The sequence below is a fragment of the Cenococcum geophilum genome, assembly GCF_001692895.1.
Source record: "Cenococcum geophilum 1.58 unplaced genomic scaffold K441scaffold_3, whole genome shotgun sequence".
Taxonomy (NCBI): domain Eukaryota; kingdom Fungi; phylum Ascomycota; class Dothideomycetes; order Gloniales; family Gloniaceae; genus Cenococcum; species Cenococcum geophilum.
Genome location: NW_027137561.1, coordinates 3,611,435 through 3,635,266, shown reverse-complemented (window position 1 = coordinate 3,635,266; position 23,832 = coordinate 3,611,435). Strand labels below are relative to the sequence as shown.

The window sequence follows — 23,832 nt, the reverse complement described above, 5'->3', positions numbered from 1 at the left end:
TAAAGAGGTTAAAATTAAGAATATAGAGGATTATAGACGACTTATAGGCGAGGCTTAAAGGTAGAGAGATAGAATATAGAGTTTTCTTATAAAAGTTTTCTCTTTATATCTATATAAGGTATAGTCTATATAGGCCTAATAGGGATCTAAATTGGTTATTAAGTGATAAATAAATAATAAATATATCGTGATATTTTAATTGGCTTATAAATTAAATACGATATTTAGCCTATTAATTTATTTATTTATAGTCCCTTATTAAAAGTCTCTATATAAGTGCATTTTTAAAACAACCTATTTTGCTAAATTACTATATAATAACTATACAATTAATTCTAAAGCTTTAAAAAAAGGTTTATTATAACTCTTTTAGAAATCTTATTAATTATTTACTAGAACCCAAAATCTATAATTTAAATTTTTCTTTAAAAATTTAATATCTTATAGACATTTTATTTTTCAAATTTATATAGGAAATTGCACTTTCCCTCTCTTTTTAAATTTTATAGCTTTGTAGCAATTCTTTATACTTTTTAAATAAAATTTTAAATAGAAAGAGTTTTAATAAAATTAATTTCTATAAGATATTAGATTTTTAAGAAATATTTTTAATATATAGTAGTAGAAAATATATACTAAATATAAGTTTTAGTAGTAAATCGGTAAAACCTAAAAACTTTTAATAAGGGACTATAGATTTTAAACGCTAAAAAAGTATCGCGATTACTAGATTATATATCTATAAGTAGCTTTGGATGTTTTTCAAAGCTCTAGAATTAATTATGTGACTTTTATATAGCATTTTGGGAAAAAGTGTCATTTTTGGTGTGACCTCTGCACGGACACTTTTGACGAGGTACTGTATCATCGATAACGCTGTTTCTGCCAGCCAATTACAGCGTATGTACATTGTAAATTGGCCTTCTACACTGGCCAGAATACATGAGATGAAACGGGGTATTTCTAATCACCTGCTTTTCTGAGAAGTTTCCCATTGACTCCGTTCCGTTCCGCCCACAATACCCATAATATACACTTTTCATCCACTTTTCGGGCCTTTATTTATCTATTTGTGGGTCTCCTACCATAGCCCTTTGTATTATTGAAGTAGTGGACTCTCTTCTAGCTTTTCACGCGCTAAACCTACACGTTTCTAAACCTTACGTCGGTCTAACTAGCTCCAACTAGCCTGTCTTCAAAAGGCTTTGGTCAGTATTGTCATGCGTCGCATAATAGGCTGTGGATATCACACCCGTAATAAGATAGGTAAGAGGCGTGATAGAGGAAGATCGCCGACTTGTTAAGAAAAAGATGCAGAGACGATCATGCAAAGAGCAAAGACAATTCGATCACGGAGAGGAACTCAATCACTATTCAAAACGAACCAAACGTTTCTTTCATTTTCCCCTTAGAGCATTCGGTGGGTGTAATCACTCACAACAACTATCCAGTGTCTCCGTCTTTCTGTACTAGCAAAGGGTGCCCTATCTATCCCACGTACCGTACTCAGTGGAACCAAATCTAACCGAACTGACAACGTTGACGTAAATTAGGGCACACTTCTCAATCCGTATCACGATCATCGTCATAGACCATCAAAACCCTCCAGTACAGCCGTACAGCTCCATACACCAGTAAATCCGACTCCAAACCCATCTCCAAAAAGGCCCCCCCACGCTTCCCGAGCGCAAGTCCAGCCACTTATCGACGCCTCGTCCCCGCAGAAATCCCTTTTCCAGCACCAAATTAAACGAAATAATAACGCCAAACACTCAAGCTCAGAGCAAACACGCCGGGTGCGCTTCCAAGTCCTACTTCATCCAACACCAAACCCACTCCCCAAACGCCTTGAAATTCTCCTCGCTCAAGTACTTCTTACGATTCGGGAAGACAAGCTGGCCCCTCCGGCGCCCAGGAGCGACGACCATGGGCTGCGGCCGCGCCAGCTGCATCGACGCCGACCTTTTCCACTTGAGCGGATTCCAGCCGTCCGACTTGACGTGGTAAGCGGCGACGAGGGCGAAAAAGACGATGATCTGTTCGAGCGCGGTTAGCGGGAAGGAGAGGCAGGGGGCGGCGGCAAGACGGCCATACACTGATGTAGCTGGCGACGAACGCATCGCGGTTGAAGGGCTTCGCGAAGGATTGCCAGCCGGTGAAGAAGATGAGGAATATGCTGAAAGCTAAGCCGTAGATGGCGCGGAAGACTTGCCCGTGGGAGCGGTAGGGGTAGTATTCGTGATCGCGGTCGTAAGCAGTATGGTTGCTTATGCGGTTGTCTTCTGCTGCTCGCTTGAGGCTAGGGCGCATATGTTAGATCAGACATCGTTCAAGGAGATTTAGGATACCGACCAAAAGAAGAACGGTATATAAGAAGCGCAAATGGTTGCATAGACAATGAGGATGGATATTACTGCGTTGAGTGTCAGGCGGTTGAGATACTATAGAGGAGGTCAGTGTGTCCAGTAAATCATAATTGAAACAGGATCAGCCTACCGTCGCAGCAGAGCCTTTTATGGAGAGAAATGCCAATAATCCGAAAAGCCAGCTTACAACAATAGTTGAAATAGGTACGCCAACGGAATTCGTTCGTTCTAGTCTCCGCCGTAAGCTTTGCCCCCAGAGAGGCCATGCCTCAGGAATGCCTGCGAGAGCGTGGAGAATCCTGGAAGCACAATATAATGTCGAGATGCCAGAGCTTGCCGCAGAGAAAATAAAGAAGCCGTTGAAAAAATGTGGCCAACCGCGGAGCTGGCTTCGTACCGCCGAAAGCACGAAGATTGAATTCTCCCCAGCGGGGAAACTGTTGATATTTAAATCCTGGAGATAGGCGTCGTCGTATGGGACGTTGAGGCCGACGGTGAAAACTGCCATGATATAGAGCACTGATATGCGAAGAACAATTTTCCTCGAAGCTAGCTTGAGCGTTTCTTCGGTTTCCAGATTTTTGTTCTCAGGAGCGGTAATTGCTACAATTTCGAAACCCAGCATTGCGAAGAAGATGATCCTCATCGTAGTGAAGAGCGCAAGAAAGTGACCTAAATCTCCTCTGATCACGGATGGGTTCTCCACCGACGGTCTAGGACTAAACCCTGGAGATGAAAAACTGTATGGTTTGTTCCAGGTCCAGAAGTGGCTCGACCGTGGGACAGGCTGGACTGCGCTGATGATGATGTTGAAAACAATGAGGAACGAGATAAAGGTGATTTTAGCGACTCCCACGACATATTCGACCCATCCATATGCTTTTACTGGAAGAAGGTTCACAAGGCCGTTGAGAAGGAGAAACAGAAAGCACCACACAGCCGGGTTCACATCCTCGGTGGATCCCCAACCCAAGGTTTTGTCTGGATAACCGACCTGTCGGAGGTAGTCTTCTGAGTAGCGGAATTTCCAGAGTTCGGCCACCGACATTAGTTCCGAGGCATTCATGACCACATAAGCAAACCTATAAAGATTAGAGTATTGTAGAAAATGCACCCAAAGTAACATACCAGGCTGTAGCGATGTTAGTACTTAACAGAAGTGCGCGCATCGTCCCAAGACTTACCAATCCATCCCGCCGCATAGCCCATGGACTCATCAAGGAACCGACCGCCAAACTCAAAAAGTGGTCCCTATTATAATGAGGGCTCTATTCTGTTTTGACTTCAAGCTGGAGCGATGTACCTGTACGGGGAAGAGTGCTGTCATCTCTCCCAACGACCCCATCACGGCCCACATAACAGTCGCAGCAAGTGCAAAGGAGATTATAGCAAGGCCGGGGCCTGCTATAAATATCACTTGGCCACTTTGAAGAAAGAGCCCAACTCCAATGCACCCAGAGAACGCTATCATGTTCACCTGGAGCTCGCTGAGCACGGGCCTATAGCCTATTAGCATGAAACAGTATCGATCAAACTTCGGGAGACGTGCCTTAATTGCCTTCGAGTCCTCATGATGCCAGTATGGAGAGTTTCTTGCGCTGAGTGAGGTTTTCTTTTCTTGAGGCGCTATCGCAAATGTCCTGTTGGGCCTAGGCATGCTTTTGTACAGAAATTGCGGCCTCGTATTGGGGCCGGGTGGTTCAATGTTGTGTAACATCACCCGCTCGTATTTGAGGAGTGCAGGGTGTCGATCGGCGATTAAATCCCCTGCAGTTCAGTTCAATTGGGAAATCTGTATATTGCAATTCTTGGCAAGGCAGAATGTCCATGTTGTCGGCCAAGTACGAGTGGTGGATATCGAGAGAAGCTCTGCAGGATGATTACCCGCACGGCGCCAGCCGAATCAAAAACGACGCCAAGTCATCGCTGGCCGTTCGCGATTCTCATGCGGTACGTGCTGTTGATGAGACGGACACCATCCTAGCGCATCCAGTTGAAAGCGCGTGTTGATCTTAGTGATCAAACGGCAGGGTTCAAGACGCGCTTTCAACCGGATGCGTAAATAGGTTCTACGATAGTTGGACCGTGCGCGAACACCAGAATCAAAAGTACACATGCAGCCTGTACGAGCCCCGTCCCGTACACAGCAATTTCGCTTCATACGCACTAGAGAATTTCTAGTTTAACTCTTGTAATTAAGCTTAAAATTTTAAAGGCTTTGCCTTTTTTGTGGGTGCACAGCTCTTTTAGAGCGCACAGTATCTACTCAACTAGTGATTACCGAAATTGCTGGACACCAGAGCTCGTACAGGCTGTATAATCACGGAGCCTTGATCCTATTGACTCTATTGGCTGGCCCTTATCGATAACGGTAGGACCCATTTTACCAGCGGAAGGGATAGCTCGTTTTGTGCAAAACCATACCTAAAGAGGCACGGAACACGTTAAATTAGCACGGAAAACGGCCCGCTTACCGTTACAAAATCCATCACAATCTGAGTATAAATTATGTCTTGTCGGTAGGGGGCGTTGGGGCATCCTCAGGAGCTTCCTGAGATCACGTGATCATCGCTTAGGTAGTTACGATGGAGTCCACCCATCACACACCTCCCCGTATGACATATCTTAAGAGAAGCGATAGATGTTGTATATAGGATAAAGGTACCGTAAATAGTTCGAATCAGGGCCGATGGGGAAAGGCGTACGTTGTTGTACAGAGGGCGGCGCAAAAATGGGTTTGCACTTCCGTTTGGGATTAACTACCCCTCGCCAAGTTATGGCTCTATCGCCTAAGCAACAAGATTTTAGGCGGTCTACATATATCCCTAAGACCCTCCAAAGGCCCCTAAGAGACCTAAAACTTCAGCAACCTTATAGGCACCTTATTGGGGGAAAACCGCTAGTCCCAGAAAGGAAGGGGAAATCCATTTTTGCTCCGTCCTCCGTTCTCTGTGGCATTTGAACGAGGCTGCGCTGAGAGCTGAGCCTAGCCAGGCTTTCACTTCCCTCTAAATACACTCTATCATGCAACCCTACGGATCGTTTGCGATGCTCTTATATCGGCTTCGGATGTTTCTGTTATCCCATGGATCCACTCAGCGTGACTGCTAGCATAATCACAGTGCTACAGTTAACCGCCAGTGCAGTGAGCTATCTGAGCGATCTGAAAAATACCACCAAAGATCAAGCTCGATGCATCATTGAAGCATCGAATATACTTAGTCTATTAACGAGCTTAAGGTTTCGCCTTGAGGACGCAAATGAAGACGATCCATGGTATACCGCAATACGCGCCCTTGCTGTTGAGAACGGGCCTCTAGAACAGTACAAGGCTGCCATAGAACGCCTTGTATCAAAGACAACATCACAAGATGGAGTGGGAAAAGTCCGCAAAATTCTACTCTGGAAGTTTAATAAACAAGAAGTCGCTGAAATCTTTTCGAAAGTCGAGAGGTTGAAATCGCTGACACAGATAGCGCTAGAGATGGATCACTTGTAAGAACTTTTACATAGTAAACCTCCCACTAGCTAAACCGCCCATAGCAAACTTGCTAGAGCAATCAAGGATGAGACACAACACGTTACTCGAGAGGTCCAAACAATCCGCTGCCGCCAAGACGATCAACAATTTCAAGCCATTATCGACTGGCTCTCACCGCTCGACTTTGCTGACCAGCAAAGGGACTTTTCGGACCAGCGACAAAACAACACTGGTACCTGGTTCATAGAGTCAGAAGCGTTTCTTGACTGGCTTAACGGATCGAAGCCGATACTCTTCTGCCCAGGAATTCCTGGAGCTGGGAAAACAATGATTTCGTCGCTTGCGATCGACCGTCTAATGCAAGCATATCAAGACAGGAAGACAGGAATAGCGTACTTGTATTGCAACTACAAGAAATACCAGGAGCAGAAGGCTATCAATTTGTTCTCTGCTCTCTTGAAACAGCTTGCGCAGACGTCATTAACCCCAGAACCGGTAAAAGTGTTATACAAGCAGCACCAACAGCGGCAAACACGGCCTTCTATCGATGAGATATTAAAGACTCTCCATGCTGTTATTCAAAATCACACTCAGGTATTCATCATTGTTGATGCACTTGATGAATGCCAAGAAGGGCCAGAATATCGTGATGCTTTGCTGGTTGGGCTGAGATCTCTACCAGCCCCTCAAACAAGGCTTATGGTAACGTCGCGTCCTATTCCTAAGATCACTCAAGAATTCCAAAACAGTTCTACCCTCGAGATAAAAGCACGGGAAGATAATATTAGACTTTTCGTCGAGAGCCAGACAGCACGACTACCAGCGTGTGTCTTGCGCAACCAAAATCTAAAACAGCTGATAATTACGCAAATTACGGATCATGTTGAGGGGATGTATGTGTTGAAGTGGGTTCCAGTTAGCGTGTATTGCTTCTTGTCGGGTGGAACCTCTGACACTCTTCTATATAATTGTCGCTTCCCCACCCTCTTAGATATGTATGCTTAATAAAAATAATTATTAAACTATACCTATTTTAACAGGTTATAAGCCCGGAGACGCTTCTATCGCGCAGCGACCTGTATACTACATCTTAAGATATACCTTAGACATACGCACTCTAGATATTTTAGACATACGCACTCTAGACACTTTACACTCTAGACACTTCGGATATACGCACTCTAGACTTTTTAGATATACGCACTCTAGATACTTTATACTCTAAATACTTCGGATATACGCACTTTAGATATTTTAGATATACGCACTCCAAACACTTTATACTCTAGACATTTTAGATATACGCACTCTAGATACCTTAGATATACGCACTCTAAATATTTTAGATATTCGGATATACGCACTCTAACTTAGATATACACACTCTAGAAATTTCAGACATCCTATTAATTAAGATTAGCTTTTCTTACTATATCTTAGTTACCTATTACTATCTATTAACCTCAAATTAGGTTTTCTATTAATATCTTAGTTGCCTATTACTATTACTATTCCTAGTGCCATTATTATTATCATTATTATTATCATTAGTTGTTAAATCCTTAGCACTATACTAAATACTAAAAAGGTAATAGTACACAAGCTAAAGAACATTGTTTTCTACCTTTTTACTAAAATACTTACTTCTCTCTTATAAGTTATTATGGCGATTAAATACTCTAAGTCTAATATTAATCTCTCTAATATTTAGACACTTAAAAGCCCCATAAACTATAAAAAGTAAAAGAAAGGTACCAGGCAGTAGCTAATTAAAAATAACTTTAATTTAGACGCTCTAGTTAACCTAAAAGCCAGACCAGCTATAAACCGACCTTAGGTTAAGAGAGACGCTTATAATAAACTTATTAAAACTTATTAGGCGGATCTTAAAGCTTAAAAAAGAAAGCAACTTAAGGAAGTAAACTATATCTTTATAACCTATGGCACTCGCGGATAGAATCTTATTAAAGACTATATCGAAATTAAGGATGTAATAGAAATCTTATACGCGGAATTTAAGCTAAAAGGAGACGCGATATACGCTAAAATATACGCCAAATAGCGAAACCTTACTTTTATAAACTATAAGAACGTTAAAGAATACATTATTAAATTTAAGGAGATATACTTAGACCTTAAGACCTAAAACCATACTATAGACCAAATAGACCTACTCTCTAAGTTTATTAATAGTCTCGGTTCTGCTTTTAACGGCTAGCAAGAATTATTCTACCTTATACACTCCCTTACTAACAAGACCCTTACTCTTTTAAAAGTTTAGGGCCTTGCCTATATATAAAAGCAACTTATACTCTAAAGTTAACTAGTAGCTTTCTAAGCATATATAAATTAAGCCTCTTACCGCTAGCAGTATTACGATTAATAAGGCCAATAATAATATAATAGACCGTATTACAGGCTATGTAAACGCGCTGGCTACTAGGAAGATAGATACTAGATCCTTTAACCCCACTTAAAGGAGATCTGGCAAAAGGAAACCCCTAAAAAAGCTATAGAGATAGATACACGCTCTACTTATAGAAGGGACTTTAGAAAATAATAAAGAGCCCATTAAAGCAACTCCTTATTAGGATCTGCATTATTACCTATAGCACTATTAACAATAATAATAAATAGTAAGCCTCTTACTAAGTTAAGGCAATATACAGAAATGGCTATTTAATTAACTACAGTCTAGTAATAAATAAGGTAGCTATAAAAGCTTTAACTCTATAGTAAGCTAACTAGGCTATAATTACACCTTAATAATCGTGGCCAAAACTCCCGTATTTCTAATTATATTAGACGTTCTTTACTACAGATCTATCTACTCTTATATTATCTTTTATTTATTCCCTTCAGACTCTTTATAGCTAGCATGCTATTCTTCTTTTATAGTCTTTTACTGCTTATACAGATTACCCTTTAACCTTTACTATTAGTATAGAAACTATTAGCCTACGTACATAACCTGCAGAAGAACTTACGCTACTTTATACGCAACCTACTTCGCCAACTATGCCTTATTGCCTATTAGTAGCGGGTTCCCTATATTATTCGCATTCCTCCTTACTTCTGCACCTCCAAGCTTACTAGACAACTTTATTTTATAGCCAAACTAAATATTAACCTCTCCTCTGCAATTATTATTAATACTAGGTGTACTTAGTATATATTTCAGTTAAGAGAGCTATTTATTACCTATTAAGATCTTTAAGCTAATAAGAAGATTATTATCTCTGGAATTAGAGAAACGTGTTTCCAGTTAATAGGAAAGGGAGATATATGCCTAAGACTTATAGTTCTAGGAGTTAAGAGAGAGCTTATTCTTACTAATGTCCTTTATATCCCTGATTTATAAGCCAACCTAGTATCTAGTTTATAGCTTATTAATAATTAAGTTTATCTTTATCTATCTAACCTTAGATGCGATTTTCTCTACAACTTAGAGCTTATAGCTTACGCGTTTTACAAGTCCGGCCTCTTCTTTTTTTACACTTAGGCTAACTATTAAGAAGGGCTTATAGCCTTTGCAGTTAGCTATTAAACTAGCTATATATTATATAGCAGCTTACAAAACCCAGCCGAGAGGTTATAGCACGAAAGGCTTAGTTATATTAGCCCCTAAAACTTACAAAAGCTCTAAAGAATATTAAAAGGGATAGACCTTACTTACTTACCAAACCTTTACAACTGTACCTACGAAGCCTACCTATATAGTAGAATACATAATATTATATATTAGGATTCTCTTATTAACCACGATACCAAGCCTTATAAAGTTATATTCTCTAATATTAAAGGACCTATAAAAGTAGCTGGCTATAATAGATTAAGATATTTTATTACTTTCTAAGATAAAGTTAATAAAATAAGTAAAGTCTACCTAATAAAGTATAAGGCTAAAGTCCCGTTCTATTTTCAATAATATTAAGTAAAGGTTAAATAATAAGGAAGTCTTATCTTACGGCTATATAGTAATAGCGGAGGAGAATATCTTAGATATGCTTTTTAGCTAGAACTTATAAATAAGGGAATTTAGTTCTTATACTTAACCCTAGAGAGTTAATAATAAAATAGAGCCTTAAAATAACTTAATCACATAATATATAACTAAGCCTTTACCTTTATAAATAATTGCTTACTTCCTAAGAACTTCTGGCTAGAAGCAGTTAAGCACGCTAACTTTATACAAAATATCCTCCCTATTAAATTATTAGAAATATAAACCCCCTATAAAATAGAGTAAGGCGAAGTCTTTAATTACTCCTAGATTTGCACCTTTAGGTGCGATGTCTAGTATAGGGCCGGCAGTTAGAAGAAGTTTAGCTCTTATATAGATAAAAAGGCAAGATTAGGGAACCTTATTGGCTTTAAGGGTAAACATATTATTTAAATTTGAGATAAAGAGATAGGACGGCTTATACGTGCCTTAGCTGTCTACTTCTAAGAGACTATTTTAATAGTTTCTAGTAGTAATAAGCATTAAATTTAAGAATAATATGTTAAATACGACTCCAATACTCTAGATATTAACGCTTAGTTTAAGGGAGAAGAAGCTCTACCTAATTATGCTACCCAACGCAAATAGCATTAAGAAGAGAAACAGCTTCTTAAGAAAGCTTAAAAATTAAAGCGCCTTACTACTAATAAGATACCCCTACGGAAGTTAAAACGTCTAGCAGCTACTAATAGGCCTTAACTACCTCTTAAATATCGCAATTCTATCGACATCAGAGAAAACCCGCCTATTGCAGCATTCTTAGCGCTTACCCACTTCTTAACCCCTTCCTTTAAATACCTCTACGCTATACTTAGCAACTCCCCTATAGCTAAACCTTATAAGCCAAGGTTATAGAAACAATCTACCCTTAACGTTAATAATAATAAATGGTACTCCGCTAGCAAAGACAAAATTAGCTCTTATAAAGTAAATAATACCTAAACACTTATTAACCAACCTCTTAATTATAAAGTTTTTAACGCCTAATAGGTTTTTAAGCATAAGTGGGATAGTAAAGGAAGGATTATACAATATAAGGCAAGGTAGGTGGTAAAGGGTTATAAATAATAAGCTAGGGTTAACTTTAATAAGACCTTTATGTCTGTTATAAAACCTATAAGCTATAAAGCGCTCTTTACCATTGCAGCTACATAAGACCTTAAGATTAAATAAATAAATGTTAAGACCGCTTTCCTTTACAGAAGCGTTAAGGAGGAGATCTATATTAATTAACCTAAAGGTTTTAATAATAGAACTAGATGGGTTTATCGTCTAAATAAAGCACTTTATAGTCTTAAACAGTTACCTTAAGTTTAGTATTAAACGCTCTTAGAGTTCCTTATAGATGCTAGTTTTAAACCCCTTAACTCTAACTCTTTAGTCTTTGCCAAAGGTTCCATATATATCGCAGTCTACGTTAATAACCTCCTACTTATTAAACCAGATATTATTAACATTAAGATTATTAAAGCTTAACTTAGCGGACGCTTTAGCATAACCGATCTAGGCCCTATTACTTATTACCTTAGTATAAAAGTAACTTAAGATTAACAACTCCGTAAACTATAGCTTAGCCAATTCTCTTACCTTAAAGAGGCTATTTATAGCGCTAGTCTTTAGAACTATTCCCCTTACCTTACGCTAATAGGAACCTCTTATCTTTAACCGGCGGCGGCAGATTATTAGGCTAACTCTATATTTAAGACTTAATACTAATTGCTAGTTGGCACCCTAATATACGCTATACTTAGTACTTAACCTAATATTACCTTCGCTGTTTTTCTCATTAGTTGCTTTGCTTTTAATCCCAATAAGTCTTATATATAAGCTGTTCTTTAAATACTTTCCTACTTACGCGGTATACTTAACCTCCAACTTATCCTCTAAGGAGAGATATAAGCGCTTTAGGGGTTTATAGACTCTAGCTAGGCAAATAACTTAGAAACTTAAAGATTAATATTAGGATTTATATTTAATATTAGAAGCGGTGCAATTAGCTAGTCCTTAAAGCGCCAACCTACGGTAGTACTCTTAACCTGCGAAGTAGAGTATATAACATAGACAGTTGCAGCAAAAGAAGCCATTTAGTTATAATAACTCCTTTAAGAACTATCTCTAACTAATAAATCCCCTTACGCAACGATTATTTACACCAACAATTAAGGTGCTATTACTCTTATACAGTGATGTCACTGGTTAGGTTACTTCATTGGATCGGTTCGGTTAAACCAAAATTCAAAGCCTAACCGGTTAGACGATTTTATTGGCTTAATCTGGATCGGTTCTGAAGTTTTAGCGATAACCAGGTAACCAGGAACTAGTAAGGCCTTAGTGGTAAGGATTTGGGTAAGGGCGAACGTCACCTAAGGGAGCCAAGCCTCGTCTATTGGCTTAAAATTGCCGTGTAGCAACGCCCTAGTTAATCTGTTTGAGGCTTTATAGATAACCAGATCCATTGGATATAGTTAATTTAATGGAGTTAATGAAGTTACGGTGGTTATTCCTAACCGCGTTATCCCCATTACGTCGCCTATATCACGTCGCCCATAACGCGTCGCCTTTATTATTACTACCCTTATTACTGCCCTTATCGCGTTACCCTTATTACTGCCTATATACTGCCCTTATTATTTTATAATTAACGACTAATCGTCATTTAACACCATGCCAAGACTCGCGATAGTAAGTACGACGTTCTAATTTGCTTATTGATCGCTAATATCACTGCTGACGTCCTGCAAGCTTTATAGGACCTCTATATACTATTTTATTACTTTATACAACTCCTCCGTACCTTCCTTAAGCACCTTTACCGCTTTATACACTATATTACTCCAAAATCTATATATTTTATCCGGTTGATCTGGTTTAACCGGTTACATAACCGGTTAGTAGCCTAAATCCGAATTTTGGATCGGTTTTGGCCTCATTTTTGTAACCTAACCTAACCGCTGACATCACTGCTCTTATAAAAGACCCTAAGTTTCACACTCAAACTAAGCATATTGCTCTCCAATATTACTTTATTTGGGAGAAGGTTATAGACGGAGATATTAAGCTAGAATACATATAAACAAGTCGATAAATGGCTAATGGTTTTACTAAGGCGCTGCCAAAAGATGCATTCTATGCATTTAGAGATGCTTTAGGTTTAGAGAGATATTAACATCTCTTGTGACCTTTATATTGTTACCTATATTTAGCTTAAGGGGGGCTATTAAAGTAGGTTCCAGTTAGCGTGTATTGCTTCTTATCAGGTGGAACCTCTAACACTCTTCTATATAATTGTCGCTTCCCCACCCTCTTAGATATGTATGCTCAATAAAAATAATCATCAAACTATACCTATTTTAACAGTATGTTTGCATAACATAGTGTTCAAGATGGATGAATGTTTACCAATCCTATAGGTTTCTTCTTGCTCGACTACATCTCGACTCTCTTACAGGTGAAACGACAGCAAAATCCATCAAATATACCCTTAAAAACCTCAAAAGCGGGACTGCATCATTACCTCAAGCATACGAAGATGCAATTAAAAGGATCGAGAGCCAAACTCCTTCCCGAATCAGTCTTGCAAAAGAAGTCCTCTCCTGGATCATTATTGCAAAGCGACCTCTTACCCTACGGGAACTGCAACACGCTTTAGCCATCGAAATCGGCCAGACTGAGTTAGATGAAGACAACATTCCGGACGTAACCGAGATTATATCCGTGTGTGCTGGATTAGTCGCGGTTAACAAGCAGAGCGATATCATCCGACTTGTCCACTACACTACCCAGGAATTTTTCGAGCACATCGAAAAGGCTTGGATTCCGCAGGCCCGTTCAATGGTAGTGAACAAATGTGTTACCTACTTATCATTCAACACGTTCTTGGATGGGCCAGCGAAAAGCTCTCGGCTCGTTCCCCCGATGCTGACGGAGAACCCTTTTCTGAACTATGCCGCTTCGTATTGGGGAATGCATGCATTTCGGCTCTACTCCGAAGAGAAGAGCAATGCAGTTATTGAGACGCACGAGCTAGCGTTACGATTTTTGCAGAATGAGTCATTAGTCTAGAGTTCCAGTCTAGTTCTGGCCCATGCCCACCCTCGAGGCTTTTCCCAAATTTTACCTGTTAGAGGGACAGGGCTCCACATGGCCGCTTTTTTCGGACTGGCCCATCTGTCTGCTAGCTTGCTTGAACAACAGGACGACACGAAAGTCGGGCCCGACTCTGGTGATATGTGGGAACGAACGCCGCTATTATGTGCAGCGGGGAGAGGGCACATGGCAGTCGTGAAGCTGCTTCTAGAGCGTGCTGATGTTGATATCAACCGTATAGATAGCTGGGAAAATGGACCGCTATCATATGCAGTAATGAAGGGGCATGTGGCTATAGTTCAGCTGATGCTCGCGAGGGACGGAGTTGATGTAAACTCTAAAAATCAATGGGGAGGAACACCGCTATTATATGCGGTAGAGGGAAGGCACGAGGCACTGGTGAAGCTGCTTCTAGAGCGCGCCGATATTGATGTTAACTGTAAAAGGGATATTGGACCTACGTCACATATGCGGTACGAGCGTGAAGCAATGGCCAAGATGCTACTAGAGCGCCTCGACGTCGATGCTGACTTTCGAGATTGGAGTGGGTTGACGCCGCTCAGGCATCCGGAAATAAGAGGGTATGAGGAAATAGTCAAGCTGCTGAAAGATCATATTGCTTCTCATTAGATTCCTCCATCCTACTTATTATCTTCATTCATGTCTATTCCCGATCATTTGATAGTAGAAACGAAGATGGCGTATTCCGTAGCTAATTCGCTGAGATTGTATCATGAAAGTGTCAAGTTAAATGATGACTCTGAGATGGTTGGGCCTTTCCGAATGGTGCAGAGGGATAATTGTGCGGTACTTGAGCGTAGGCGAGGTGCTATGAAGACTTTGGATTTTAATATGGTAACCGGGATAGCCTATCATGCCTTAATTGGCATATTTGGCATATTTGGCAGGCTATGATGTCTTTATTACTAGACTTAGTGCGCATTAATACGAATCATAGATTACTACCCCATCTCTAACGAGGGATTTGCAACTCTGAAAGCCCTTCTACGGTCTCATTCAAAGAGCCGATGAGCATCAGCTAAAGGAGGCTTAGAAGATTACAATGACTCGAAGCGCATAACGCTAAGAATCTGGGACTGAGTCGTTCGAAAGGAGCCGGGATGATGTCTGGGTGTAAGAGACAGCCCCTTTGGCGCCACAAGTCCCCCTGCCATTCGCATGAGGCGCAACGGGATCATTAGTCACCATCTCACTGCTAAACATCCACCAACCAAAACCGTCCGCTGATCGAGGACTGATTATCAACCTTCAGACCCGCGAACCATCATGTCTCTACCCCACCTCCGCAATATATTTCGCGGCTGCATCTCAACTTCGTGGGGGTGAGAAGTTCTAGTTGTAGACTCTTCCTGACCGCCAGATCCCACCGTTCTTCTCAGTTCATGTCTCCAGTATCCGCTCGAGCGTCGAGCTTCTGAACGAGCTCCCTTTCCTTAGCCAGCATGAACATCTTACCGCGCGCCTTATAGACGTGTTCGAACATGGCAAGGTCGTCTCAGCTTTTCCTAAAACACGGTCATATCATGAAGAGCAAGGAATCGAATCCCCTGTATGCGGGGAGCTCGTCTAGACGCTGTGTGCGATTCCTAGCGTCTGTCAAAGCACTCAGCTTCTCGAGATGTCAGAAGCCGCTACATCTCCCACCACCCCCTCCGACCCGACGTAGCTGCTCCGCACGCTCCGCAGTGACGAGCAAGGACATCCACCATCCGCACGTTTAGACGATTAGGGCTTCGCCCGAGCCATTCCGGGACCACGCGCCCAACAACGCCAGCGCATCGCTTCATTAATATCCACGCTCACCCAGCTCTCTCCAGCAACCCGTACGACCTCAGAACCACACGCCCGGGTTCCAAGCCTGCCATACCGGCGACAAGAAAAGCTGAGATACCGTCTCACACCCACGCCACATGTACCTCACTATCTCGCCCTCGCAGTCACAGCACCAGCTCCGTCCCAGACCAACCCACGCAATCTGTCTCTCTCGCGCGCGCCCTCCAGCTTCTGCGTCCCCCAGGTGTCACAGCACGCAGGTCAGCTTACGACCGCTCTGCCCTCCGAACCCACCCGCTATTGGCCGCTGAATTTACCATGCGGTGCAGGATGGTGGTGGTCAGCAAGCAACTCGTGCGTGGCAAGCTGTCATTGTCCCGCCGCCAGAACAACCTGCACCGCCAACTCCCCCCTCCACATCCGCCAAGCCCTAGCCAGCGTACAGGCAGTAAGCAGGACGTCACTTTTCCCTCGCTGCCCGGTTCCTTTGCGCGCAGGATGCTGGCTGCGGTGTCAACTGCGCAAGTACCGCGACTCAGCCCTGCCTGCCTGCCTGGCACACCCGCAGCGGCATGACATCGTCTGGCGCATCGCCAGACATGCGTCTCGGGTCCCCCCGCCGCGCGCCTCGTGGCTAGGAGCAATTCACGCCAGACGGGCAACAGTGGCAGCGTTCTGGTCCCTCTCACACCACCTTACCACCCCGCTCCGTCTTTCTCCGACACCATACCCCGCGTTCACCCGCCCCGCAGCACCGCGGCCCAAAACGTCCTCCTTATCTGTCTCCGTGTCTCCTCTCACGCATGGAATTCCAGCTGTGCTGCGCTGGCCGGCACGCGGACGGCCGGCGTCGCGCTGCAAGTTTCCGCGGTACGCGTTATCTTGGGGGGGTTGCCTCGGCTCGGGCTACCGAGCGGAGCCCGCGTCAGGGGGGAGGGGCTTTTGCTTATTTCGGCACAGTCCGAATCGGGAGCGGGATTTTTACCTGGATCCTTGCACTGTTGAAGAAATGATGTTTGGTGGGTCGGAGAGGGGAGCTCTTGGCTGGAACTTTTCGGGAGCCGCGGGGCGCGGTGCCGTGTTGATTTTTCGGATGGTGGTTGGAACGAGCCGCTCGGCTTTTTCTTTTCTGGTGTGGTTTCTAGACGGGGGGAAATGCAGTGTTGGGACTGTGGTTTGAAATGTTTCATATGTTTATTCATATTTGTATTTATGTGTTTTTTTTCTGGTATCTGTGCCTAGCCCTAACTCATACACTCACGGACCGCAGCCCGTCTCCCTACCGTACAATCTAATCAAAAAGGGACCATCGCCAGGATGGCGGATACGGGAGCGTCCCGCTAAATTACCATACAGAGAACGAAAATAAAACCCCTCCACCAAAAAAGAAAAGAAGTCTCCATAAATCGTCAGAAGAAAGGAGTGAGCGAGCAGGTCTCGCCTAGATCGTCTGCACCTTCGACGCAAAGTCCCTCTTGATGCGCCGCCGATACTGCTCGCGAAACTGGATCCGCCCCACAGTCCCCAAGCCGACGGCGAGGAACAGCCCGCCGGTCCATGCGCAGGTGATGACGAGGCCCGTCGGGAAGAACGCGAGCTTGGTCCCCGGCAGTACGAACGGGGTCGCGGCAGCCGCGGAGGCGGAGGCTTTCGCGGCGGGCGAGGTCGTGTTGGCGGTGCTGGCTTGCGCGAAGACGCCGCTGACGAAGGAGGCTTCGGTTGAGGAGAGCGTGGTTGTTACTTCTTGGTTGGTTTTTGGGGAGGTGGCGGTGAGGACGATGGAGGGGATTAGAAGGGGTTGGAGCGTGGCTCTGTGGATCCGGTTAGACAGGATGAAGGGAGAGAGTGGGTGAGGGAACTTGAAAGCTTACTGGGTCATGGCGGAGCCCATCAGGTTGCTGTTAATCTTGCCGACGTAGCGGAGGACTTTGACCTGGTTTGATGGAACCGCGACCGAGGAGCCGCTTTCCTGTCGCTCGAGTAGATCGACCAGCTCACCATCGGCGTCCCGAGCCCGGATCGGCGGCCACGAGAGCGCCGAGTCGCGCTTGAGGATGGTCGTGTTCATCGCTTGCACCGTGGCGCCCAGGTATGACAGCGTTAGGCTAATGTCCGCGCTGGTGATGCCCACCCATGGGTCGATGGGAGCTGAGATGTTGTACATGCGCAGTTCGGCTTCGAAGACGCCCGTCGTATTGTCGAGAAAGGGCAGGTTGTAGCATACGGCCATGCCCGATGGGTTCGATGCTTGTCCGTCCAGCGCCGTCAGCGTGTTATCGCACGCCTGCTGCGTCTGCGTCTCCCACGCATTCAAGTCGGCCTTGGATGCATCGCCGGATTGTGGTGTTGTGGAGATGGTGGGTGCGGAAGTAGTGGCTGATGGGTCCTGCCGTCTCTCGAGCTTTGCTACAAAATCGTTTGCATGTCGTTGTAGTTGCTCCTCAAACCCTTCGTTTCGTCGAAGGAGGCCTGACGCTCGGTCGAGGACACTTCTATGGCGATGGCCTGCGGCGACTTGGAGGGCCTGGCCAGCAACGAGGAGACTGCCAACCAGAGCGTTCTGGAGCAGCATGGTGAATAATTGAGTGGATGAAGAAGAAGATTAGTCTAAGAGGTTTCTTGGTTAAAGACTGTACAGTCGGCAGGTGGCAAGGAGTGTGTTAGCGAAGCTGCACAGCAGCGGCAGAATGAACGTGGAATAAGAGAAACCGCAGACTGCGGATAGAAACAAAAGAGGAGGCGTAGAGGTCAGGGACAGTCAGGAAACGGGCAGCCCAGGGAGGTCATTGCGGGAAATTGGATGAAAAAAGGACTTCAGAGTCGAAACGGGAGCTACGAGTCTGGTGGGGGTGACGGCGCTCTACCGCTGCAGCTATACTCGAGATGGATCTATCATGGCGTGAGAGGTAGCGATTCCTGACAGAGTAGGTAGCATGAAGGAGGGGGTGAAGGCATGAGACTGCGGATGAGACTGATGCGACACAGGTGGAAGTGGGCATCTCATGCGTCGGGCCACCAGATAAGCTTAGATGAGTTAGCAGATAGCCTAAATGGATATAAGTTCACAAAGCTTGGTTAGCGATGCGGGGAGTTCGCAGGGAGCGAGGGTTGCAGTGACAGCGCTCCTTGATACAACAGATGAAGTTGAAGTCGTTTGAGAGAGTCGGCAAGGTGACAGGGGTGGAGGGCGTGGAGGGGTAGCGGTGGCTGCCACGGGCGTGCCACGGGCGTGCCACAGGCGTGCCAGCCTCAATCCGCCGGGCTGGGCTGGCAGCCGCCAAACGGAGATTGGCTGCAGCCGTGTCACCTGGGCGTGCGTTGCTATGGAGTGGGTTTCGCATTTTCTTGTTGAGCCTCTCGCCCTCGCAGATGCGTGTCCCCTTTGTCGCATCAGGGCCCCCGGCTATTTTCGTGAAGACAGCGCGAGATTAAAGACGATGCGCGGAACAGCTAGACAGCCAGAAGACGTGCGCGAGAAGCCAAAACAGCCGGAAGTGCAGCTAAAAGAGCAGCTAAAACCCGCTGTCTGGCCGCGCGCCTTGGGGAGAGAGTTGGTGTCTGCCCGCTGGTCTGCCCGCTGGTCTGCCCGCTGAGGTGGAGCAAGTGGATAGGAGTATATCCATCGTCCCGCCTCGCGCCCTTGGCCGTGTACCATCAGCGTCGCATCAGCACTCATCCAGAGTTAGCGAGCCCGTCACTCCCGTGAGGTGGGCCTTGGTCTTTGGTGCTTGGGCTTGGTGCTTGGGCTTGGTCTGGTGGTGAGCTTCACTTTTTTGCCCGCTCGCCAATTAGCTCATAACCCCGGTGAGGCCCCTCAGTCCCCACCGTCGTGAGTCGCCCAGCGCATTCTCCTGGCGCTCTCTCTCTCCAGTACTCGCACCAGGCGACAAAGCAATCAGTCAAGCATCAGTCGCTGCGTCGCTCGTGCGAAAACCGCCGGCGAATCGCTTGTCAGGGCTGGTCCGGACCCGTCCTCAATTGTTTGGGCGCATGGCGGTTAATGTAGGTACAGTTTTAGGTACAGTAGGTACAGTTCCCAAGGGCTCCGCTGGTCATGCTTGTCGGGTCGCAGTCCGTCGTGGCCAGCGCGTCGTGGTATGCCGAGTGTGTCTGCCAGTCTCTCCTCCAGTTGCCAATTTGAACCTTCCCTACCCTCTCTTACCCTCCCTTACCCTCTCCCTAAGCCGGTGCGGTCCTAACTCACCACCGTGCTCAGTAATGCCCCCTCCACCTCTTCTCCCCCCAGGCGAGTCGTAGAAAAGATCCACAGCTGATCTGGCACCGTCGGGCGCGCGATGCTGATAACAGCGGGCTGCGAACAGTTGCACAGGGCACTTGTTCCGCGCAAAGGCGAGTCCTGATCGTACACATGGCATGCGTCGCCCTAACCCTCCAGGGTGCTCTCGTGCCCTTCACGTACTCGCTCGCCCGACGCTCCCTGACAGCATACATTCCTACCCTGCCACTAATGCGGAAGACGATGCAGACCACGGTTGCCAACACATCAGAGGCGTCCTGCACCACGATGCATACATTCCATACACGTCCAGATAGGATTTGTTCAACTTCCAGGACCTGCCTGCGCTCCCGCCGAGCCCGCTCTCAACCACCCCCTGCGAAATCAGTACATCTATCGCCGCCCGATGCTTCCCTGGGTTGACTTTTTTTCCCCCCCCTCTCTCTGACTTTCCGCATCCTTTCTCTTCTCATCGCAGGAGATGCCCTTTTTGCTTTTTTTGTATTTTGTTTGGGCGTCCAACCACGCCCTCTACCAATAGCTGTCGTGGCCTCCCTCGCCCAACTTCCATGACCGACTTGCGTCATTTCCTTCGCTGTTCATTGCTTAGGTCTTTTGTACACCTAGACTGCCATTTTCTTCTTCAGCCATGCAGCACAATTCGAACTCGCCCTGGCGCGTGCCTGTGCCTCAAAAGTCGGGCTCTCCGCCCAAACATCAGTTCCTCCAGCATACCATGTCCATGGTGAACCTACATGAGGACCAGTCCTGGCATTTCGCCCGCCCGCCTCCATCTCCGACGTCCTCTTCAGTGTCTTCTACCACGAGTCGCAGCATTACACCTACGAATTCGAACAACCCATGGTCCATCATAGCCAGTTCCTCCAATTCGTCTCCGACGAGGAGCCCTCAGTCACGTACCCCGAAGTATACGAGCCGTTCCGCCACCCCCGTGGCGCCTCAGCCCATTCGGCCTGTCGCAGTTGGCCCAGGTTTTACCCCAATGAGCCCGTGTCCGTCTTCCAACGGAGAGATGATTAGAACAAACGACTTTCCCGGCTCTCCCGTCCCGAGTTTTCCCGGCACGCCAGTGCCAAATCCCTACCGCACCAGTGAAGCGACGATACCGCCACTAACCAAGGCATTTGTTACTCCGGCTCTGCTCACCCAGTATGGACGATGGTACCCGGAGCTTTTGAGGCGCCAAGGATGGGAGCGCTCTTCCGCGCAGCGAGCGTACACATGGGCACTTTCGAACCCGAGGACCGCGCTGCTGCTTTTGTTGTGCGAGGACATTGCCTCTTGGCCCAAGGCCGTGATTTTTGGACTCGAGGACGAGAAAATGCCGTATTCGGAAGCAGACCTGCAAGGAATTGCTGCAAATCCTAAAAAAGCCCTGGAAATGCAGTGGCGCGTAACAGCGAAAGAGCTTCCGCAAAACGGCTCACACGCCGAATTCCAAGCCCGAGAAACGGTTCCCTTGCAGCAAATCAACGTGATCAGGTCTTCAGGCTCTGAAAAGAGCGTTGATCGAGTCAGGTTGCTAGGCGAGCAAGACGAGCGCGTCCTCGTTCGCAAACGTTTCATCTATAACCGCCCGTCTCAGAAGCAGGCGATCTTGAACCAGATCCAGGAATTTAGGAAACTGGAACACAAGAACATCGCGCGCTTGATCTGTTCCTACTCCCAAGGAAATGTCATAGGCATTGTCACTTCGTCCGCCCAGTACAGCTTGGACGATTACCTCCAGCTGCCGCTCGACTCGAATCGCTCGAAGCTCCTTTTGGATTGGATCAACGACCTTTGCCAAGCTATGGACTATCTTCACTCAATGCAGATGCCGCACCGCAGCGTTCGACCGCGCAAGATCCTCGTTGAGGGCTCGCGCGTCTTTTTTGCCTCCTTCGGCATCTCTTGTGACGGTGAAAACGCGAGTCCTCCAAAGAGAGTGGATCAATCATACTTTTTGGACCAGAGCTACATCTATGCAGCCCCGGAAGCGATCACACCGCGCGGCAAGAAAGTGGGCCGGCTCGCTGATGTTTTCAGTCTTGGCTGCATATTCCTTGCCATGATGACGGTTGTTAAAGGCCAATCTCTATCTACCTTCCATGCATACCGTGCCTCATCGACGCATGACGCGTCCTTCCACGCTAACCTAGATCGGGTATCCAATTGGCGCATGCGGTTGCAGACCGTCAACGGACCTGCCGTAGCAGCGCAGCCACAGCGGCGGGAGCAGGCGATGAAGATCGAGACCAGCGTCTTGGAGTGCATAGAGATGATGATAAGAGCGGATCCGAGTAAGCGAATCAAGATGAGACGGTTAGCGTCGTCCGTAGCATGGTGGAGTGAGGCGAAGTCGGGAGCGGGGCTATTGCGACGTAGAAGTTTGGATGGATTGAATGGTGTGAATGGTATGAGTGGATTGAACGGGTTGAATGGAATAAGTGGGCTTAACGGGATGAATGGCATGGGTGGTTTGAATGGGCTCGTAGGATTGAATGGGCTGAATGGCATTAATATGGGCCGGACGGATTTGGGCCAATTGGAAGGATATTACAATCAGCGTCGCCACGAAGACGCAGCCACAACTTGGGGAGCAACATAGAGGCAGAGTGGAACTGTAAAACGAGTCAATGCGACGAAAATGACCGGCAGCAGCAGTAGCAGTAGCCACAACGAATCATCCGCTTAAAACGACCGAAATCAGCAACGACACATAACGACATGACCCACGACCTCGACGGACTGAATGGACGAGACTATGAATTTTACGACAACGAAAAGACGCATCGCCTCCCCGTGGGTGGCTGGAACAGTGGCGGCTTAGCTTTAACGCTTCACCATCTAATCCCCCGGCTTCCCCGGGGTCGGCTACAATACGTAACCCAATCTCCTATGTCTGCATGTTTAACGAGAGACGCGCGCACGCGGTGATGTGGGAATTTGTACGGTTTGTGCTCGAATTGCGTTTGCGTATTCTTCCGAAAGGCGTTTCATTTACACGGTATTTTGGGTCGGCCCATCTGATACCCCTTTACGTTTTCCCCTCCAGCACCCTCCAGCTCTTTATCAGCATTCTCGTTATCCTGCTTATCACCATCATCACCCTCAGCAGCAGCAGCAGCGTTCCCCGTTACCGTTATCGTCATCATCATCATCATCATCCTGCAGCGTTCCAGCGTCATTGTCCACGTTCCTGCTCTCATCACCATCTTCACCTCCCCTTCTTCCAGCTCCTCGCGCAACCTCACATTCAGTCATCCGTTTAGCATATCCAGCGCCCCCAGCGCTAATAGCGTTGCATTGCTAGCGTTAAGTGCTCGCTTGCATGTCATCCCCCCCTCTCCTCCATACTCTCACTCTCTCTCTTTCCATCTCTTCTCCTGCTTTGATTCTCTCTCACTCAGGCGATAGTAAGATAGGTTGGTCGGGGCCGGATGGCGTATATTAAAGAAGACCTTTCCATAATAACGATAAACAAGAAATCAATCAAGAAAACTTTCAGAGCTTGGGTGTGTTTTGAGTAAGAGCTGGAGGTGATGTCTGCTTTACGTGAACGGTTTTTTGTGTTACAGGAAATGGGCGGTTACTGGAGGCTCTTGCACCTTCAATTCAGGCATCTTTACCTGTTTAGAAAAAGCTGGTTCCAATATCCCTGCTAGGGGATAAGAAAGGCGGATACATGTCGGATTGCATGGGTGGCTGTCAGAAATCTTTATGTTTGCGGGATAGACGCATGTGACGTTCTCTTTGGAGTGATTATGACTTATCCTATAGACTTAGACTTGAATTCATCTTACGGGACTGTGTGCTTAGGATTGTTTTGCTAAAGCTGCATGCCACTACAGGAGCTCCACTC

General features: G+C 45.9%; 5 protein-coding genes across 5 annotated transcripts; 2 read left to right on the top strand and 3 right to left on the bottom strand.

The window, feature by feature from the left end:
• Nucleotides 1–1,372: 1,372 nt before the first annotated feature.
• Nucleotides 1,373–4,184, bottom strand: K441DRAFT_652205 (uncharacterized protein). Its single transcript, XM_067647331.1, has 7 exons — nucleotides 3,916–4,184; nucleotides 3,670–3,865; nucleotides 3,551–3,617; nucleotides 2,497–3,449; nucleotides 2,353–2,441; nucleotides 2,095–2,299; nucleotides 1,373–2,036 (listed from the first exon to the last, which is right to left on the bottom strand). The coding sequence occupies exons 2-7, from the start codon at nucleotides 3,835–3,837 to the stop codon at nucleotides 1,812–1,814; spliced, it is 1,707 nt and encodes a 568-aa protein (XP_067509424.1). The 5' UTR covers nucleotides 3,838–3,865; nucleotides 3,916–4,184; the 3' UTR covers nucleotides 1,373–1,811.
• A 1,243-nt stretch (nucleotides 4,185–5,427) lies between these two features.
• On the top strand, nucleotides 5,428–14,566 carry K441DRAFT_702667 (uncharacterized protein; the record flags this gene model as incomplete). Its single annotated transcript, XM_067653418.1, has 5 exons — nucleotides 5,428–5,861; nucleotides 5,910–6,740; nucleotides 13,261–13,855; nucleotides 13,913–14,266; nucleotides 14,318–14,566. Exons 1-5 carry the CDS (start codon nucleotides 5,452–5,454, stop codon nucleotides 14,564–14,566), a joined length of 2,439 nt encoding a protein of 812 aa, XP_067509423.1. The 5' UTR covers nucleotides 5,428–5,451.
• A 1,850-nt stretch (nucleotides 14,567–16,416) lies between these two features.
• K441DRAFT_163500 (uncharacterized protein) lies at nucleotides 16,417–17,070 on the bottom strand. Its single transcript, XM_067640270.1, has one exon. It carries the CDS (start codon nucleotides 16,930–16,932, stop codon nucleotides 16,528–16,530), a length of 405 nt encoding a protein of 134 aa, XP_067509422.1. The 5' UTR covers nucleotides 16,933–17,070; the 3' UTR covers nucleotides 16,417–16,527.
• A 101-nt stretch (nucleotides 17,071–17,171) lies between these two features.
• K441DRAFT_684102 (uncharacterized protein) lies at nucleotides 17,172–18,302 on the bottom strand (the record flags this gene model as incomplete). Its single annotated transcript, XM_067651751.1, has 2 exons — nucleotides 17,172–17,541; nucleotides 17,602–18,302. The coding sequence occupies 2 exons, from the start codon at nucleotides 18,300–18,302 to the stop codon at nucleotides 17,172–17,174; spliced, it is 1,071 nt and encodes a 356-aa protein (XP_067509421.1).
• Nucleotides 18,303–20,652: 2,350 nt separating this feature from the next.
• Nucleotides 20,653–22,365, top strand: K441DRAFT_467448 (kinase-like protein; the record flags this gene model as incomplete). Its single annotated transcript, XM_067641829.1, has 1 exon — nucleotides 20,653–22,365. A coding segment is annotated over one exon (1,713 nt), but the record flags the coding sequence as incomplete, so codon positions are not given.
• Between the last annotated feature and the right edge of the window lie 1,467 nt (nucleotides 22,366–23,832).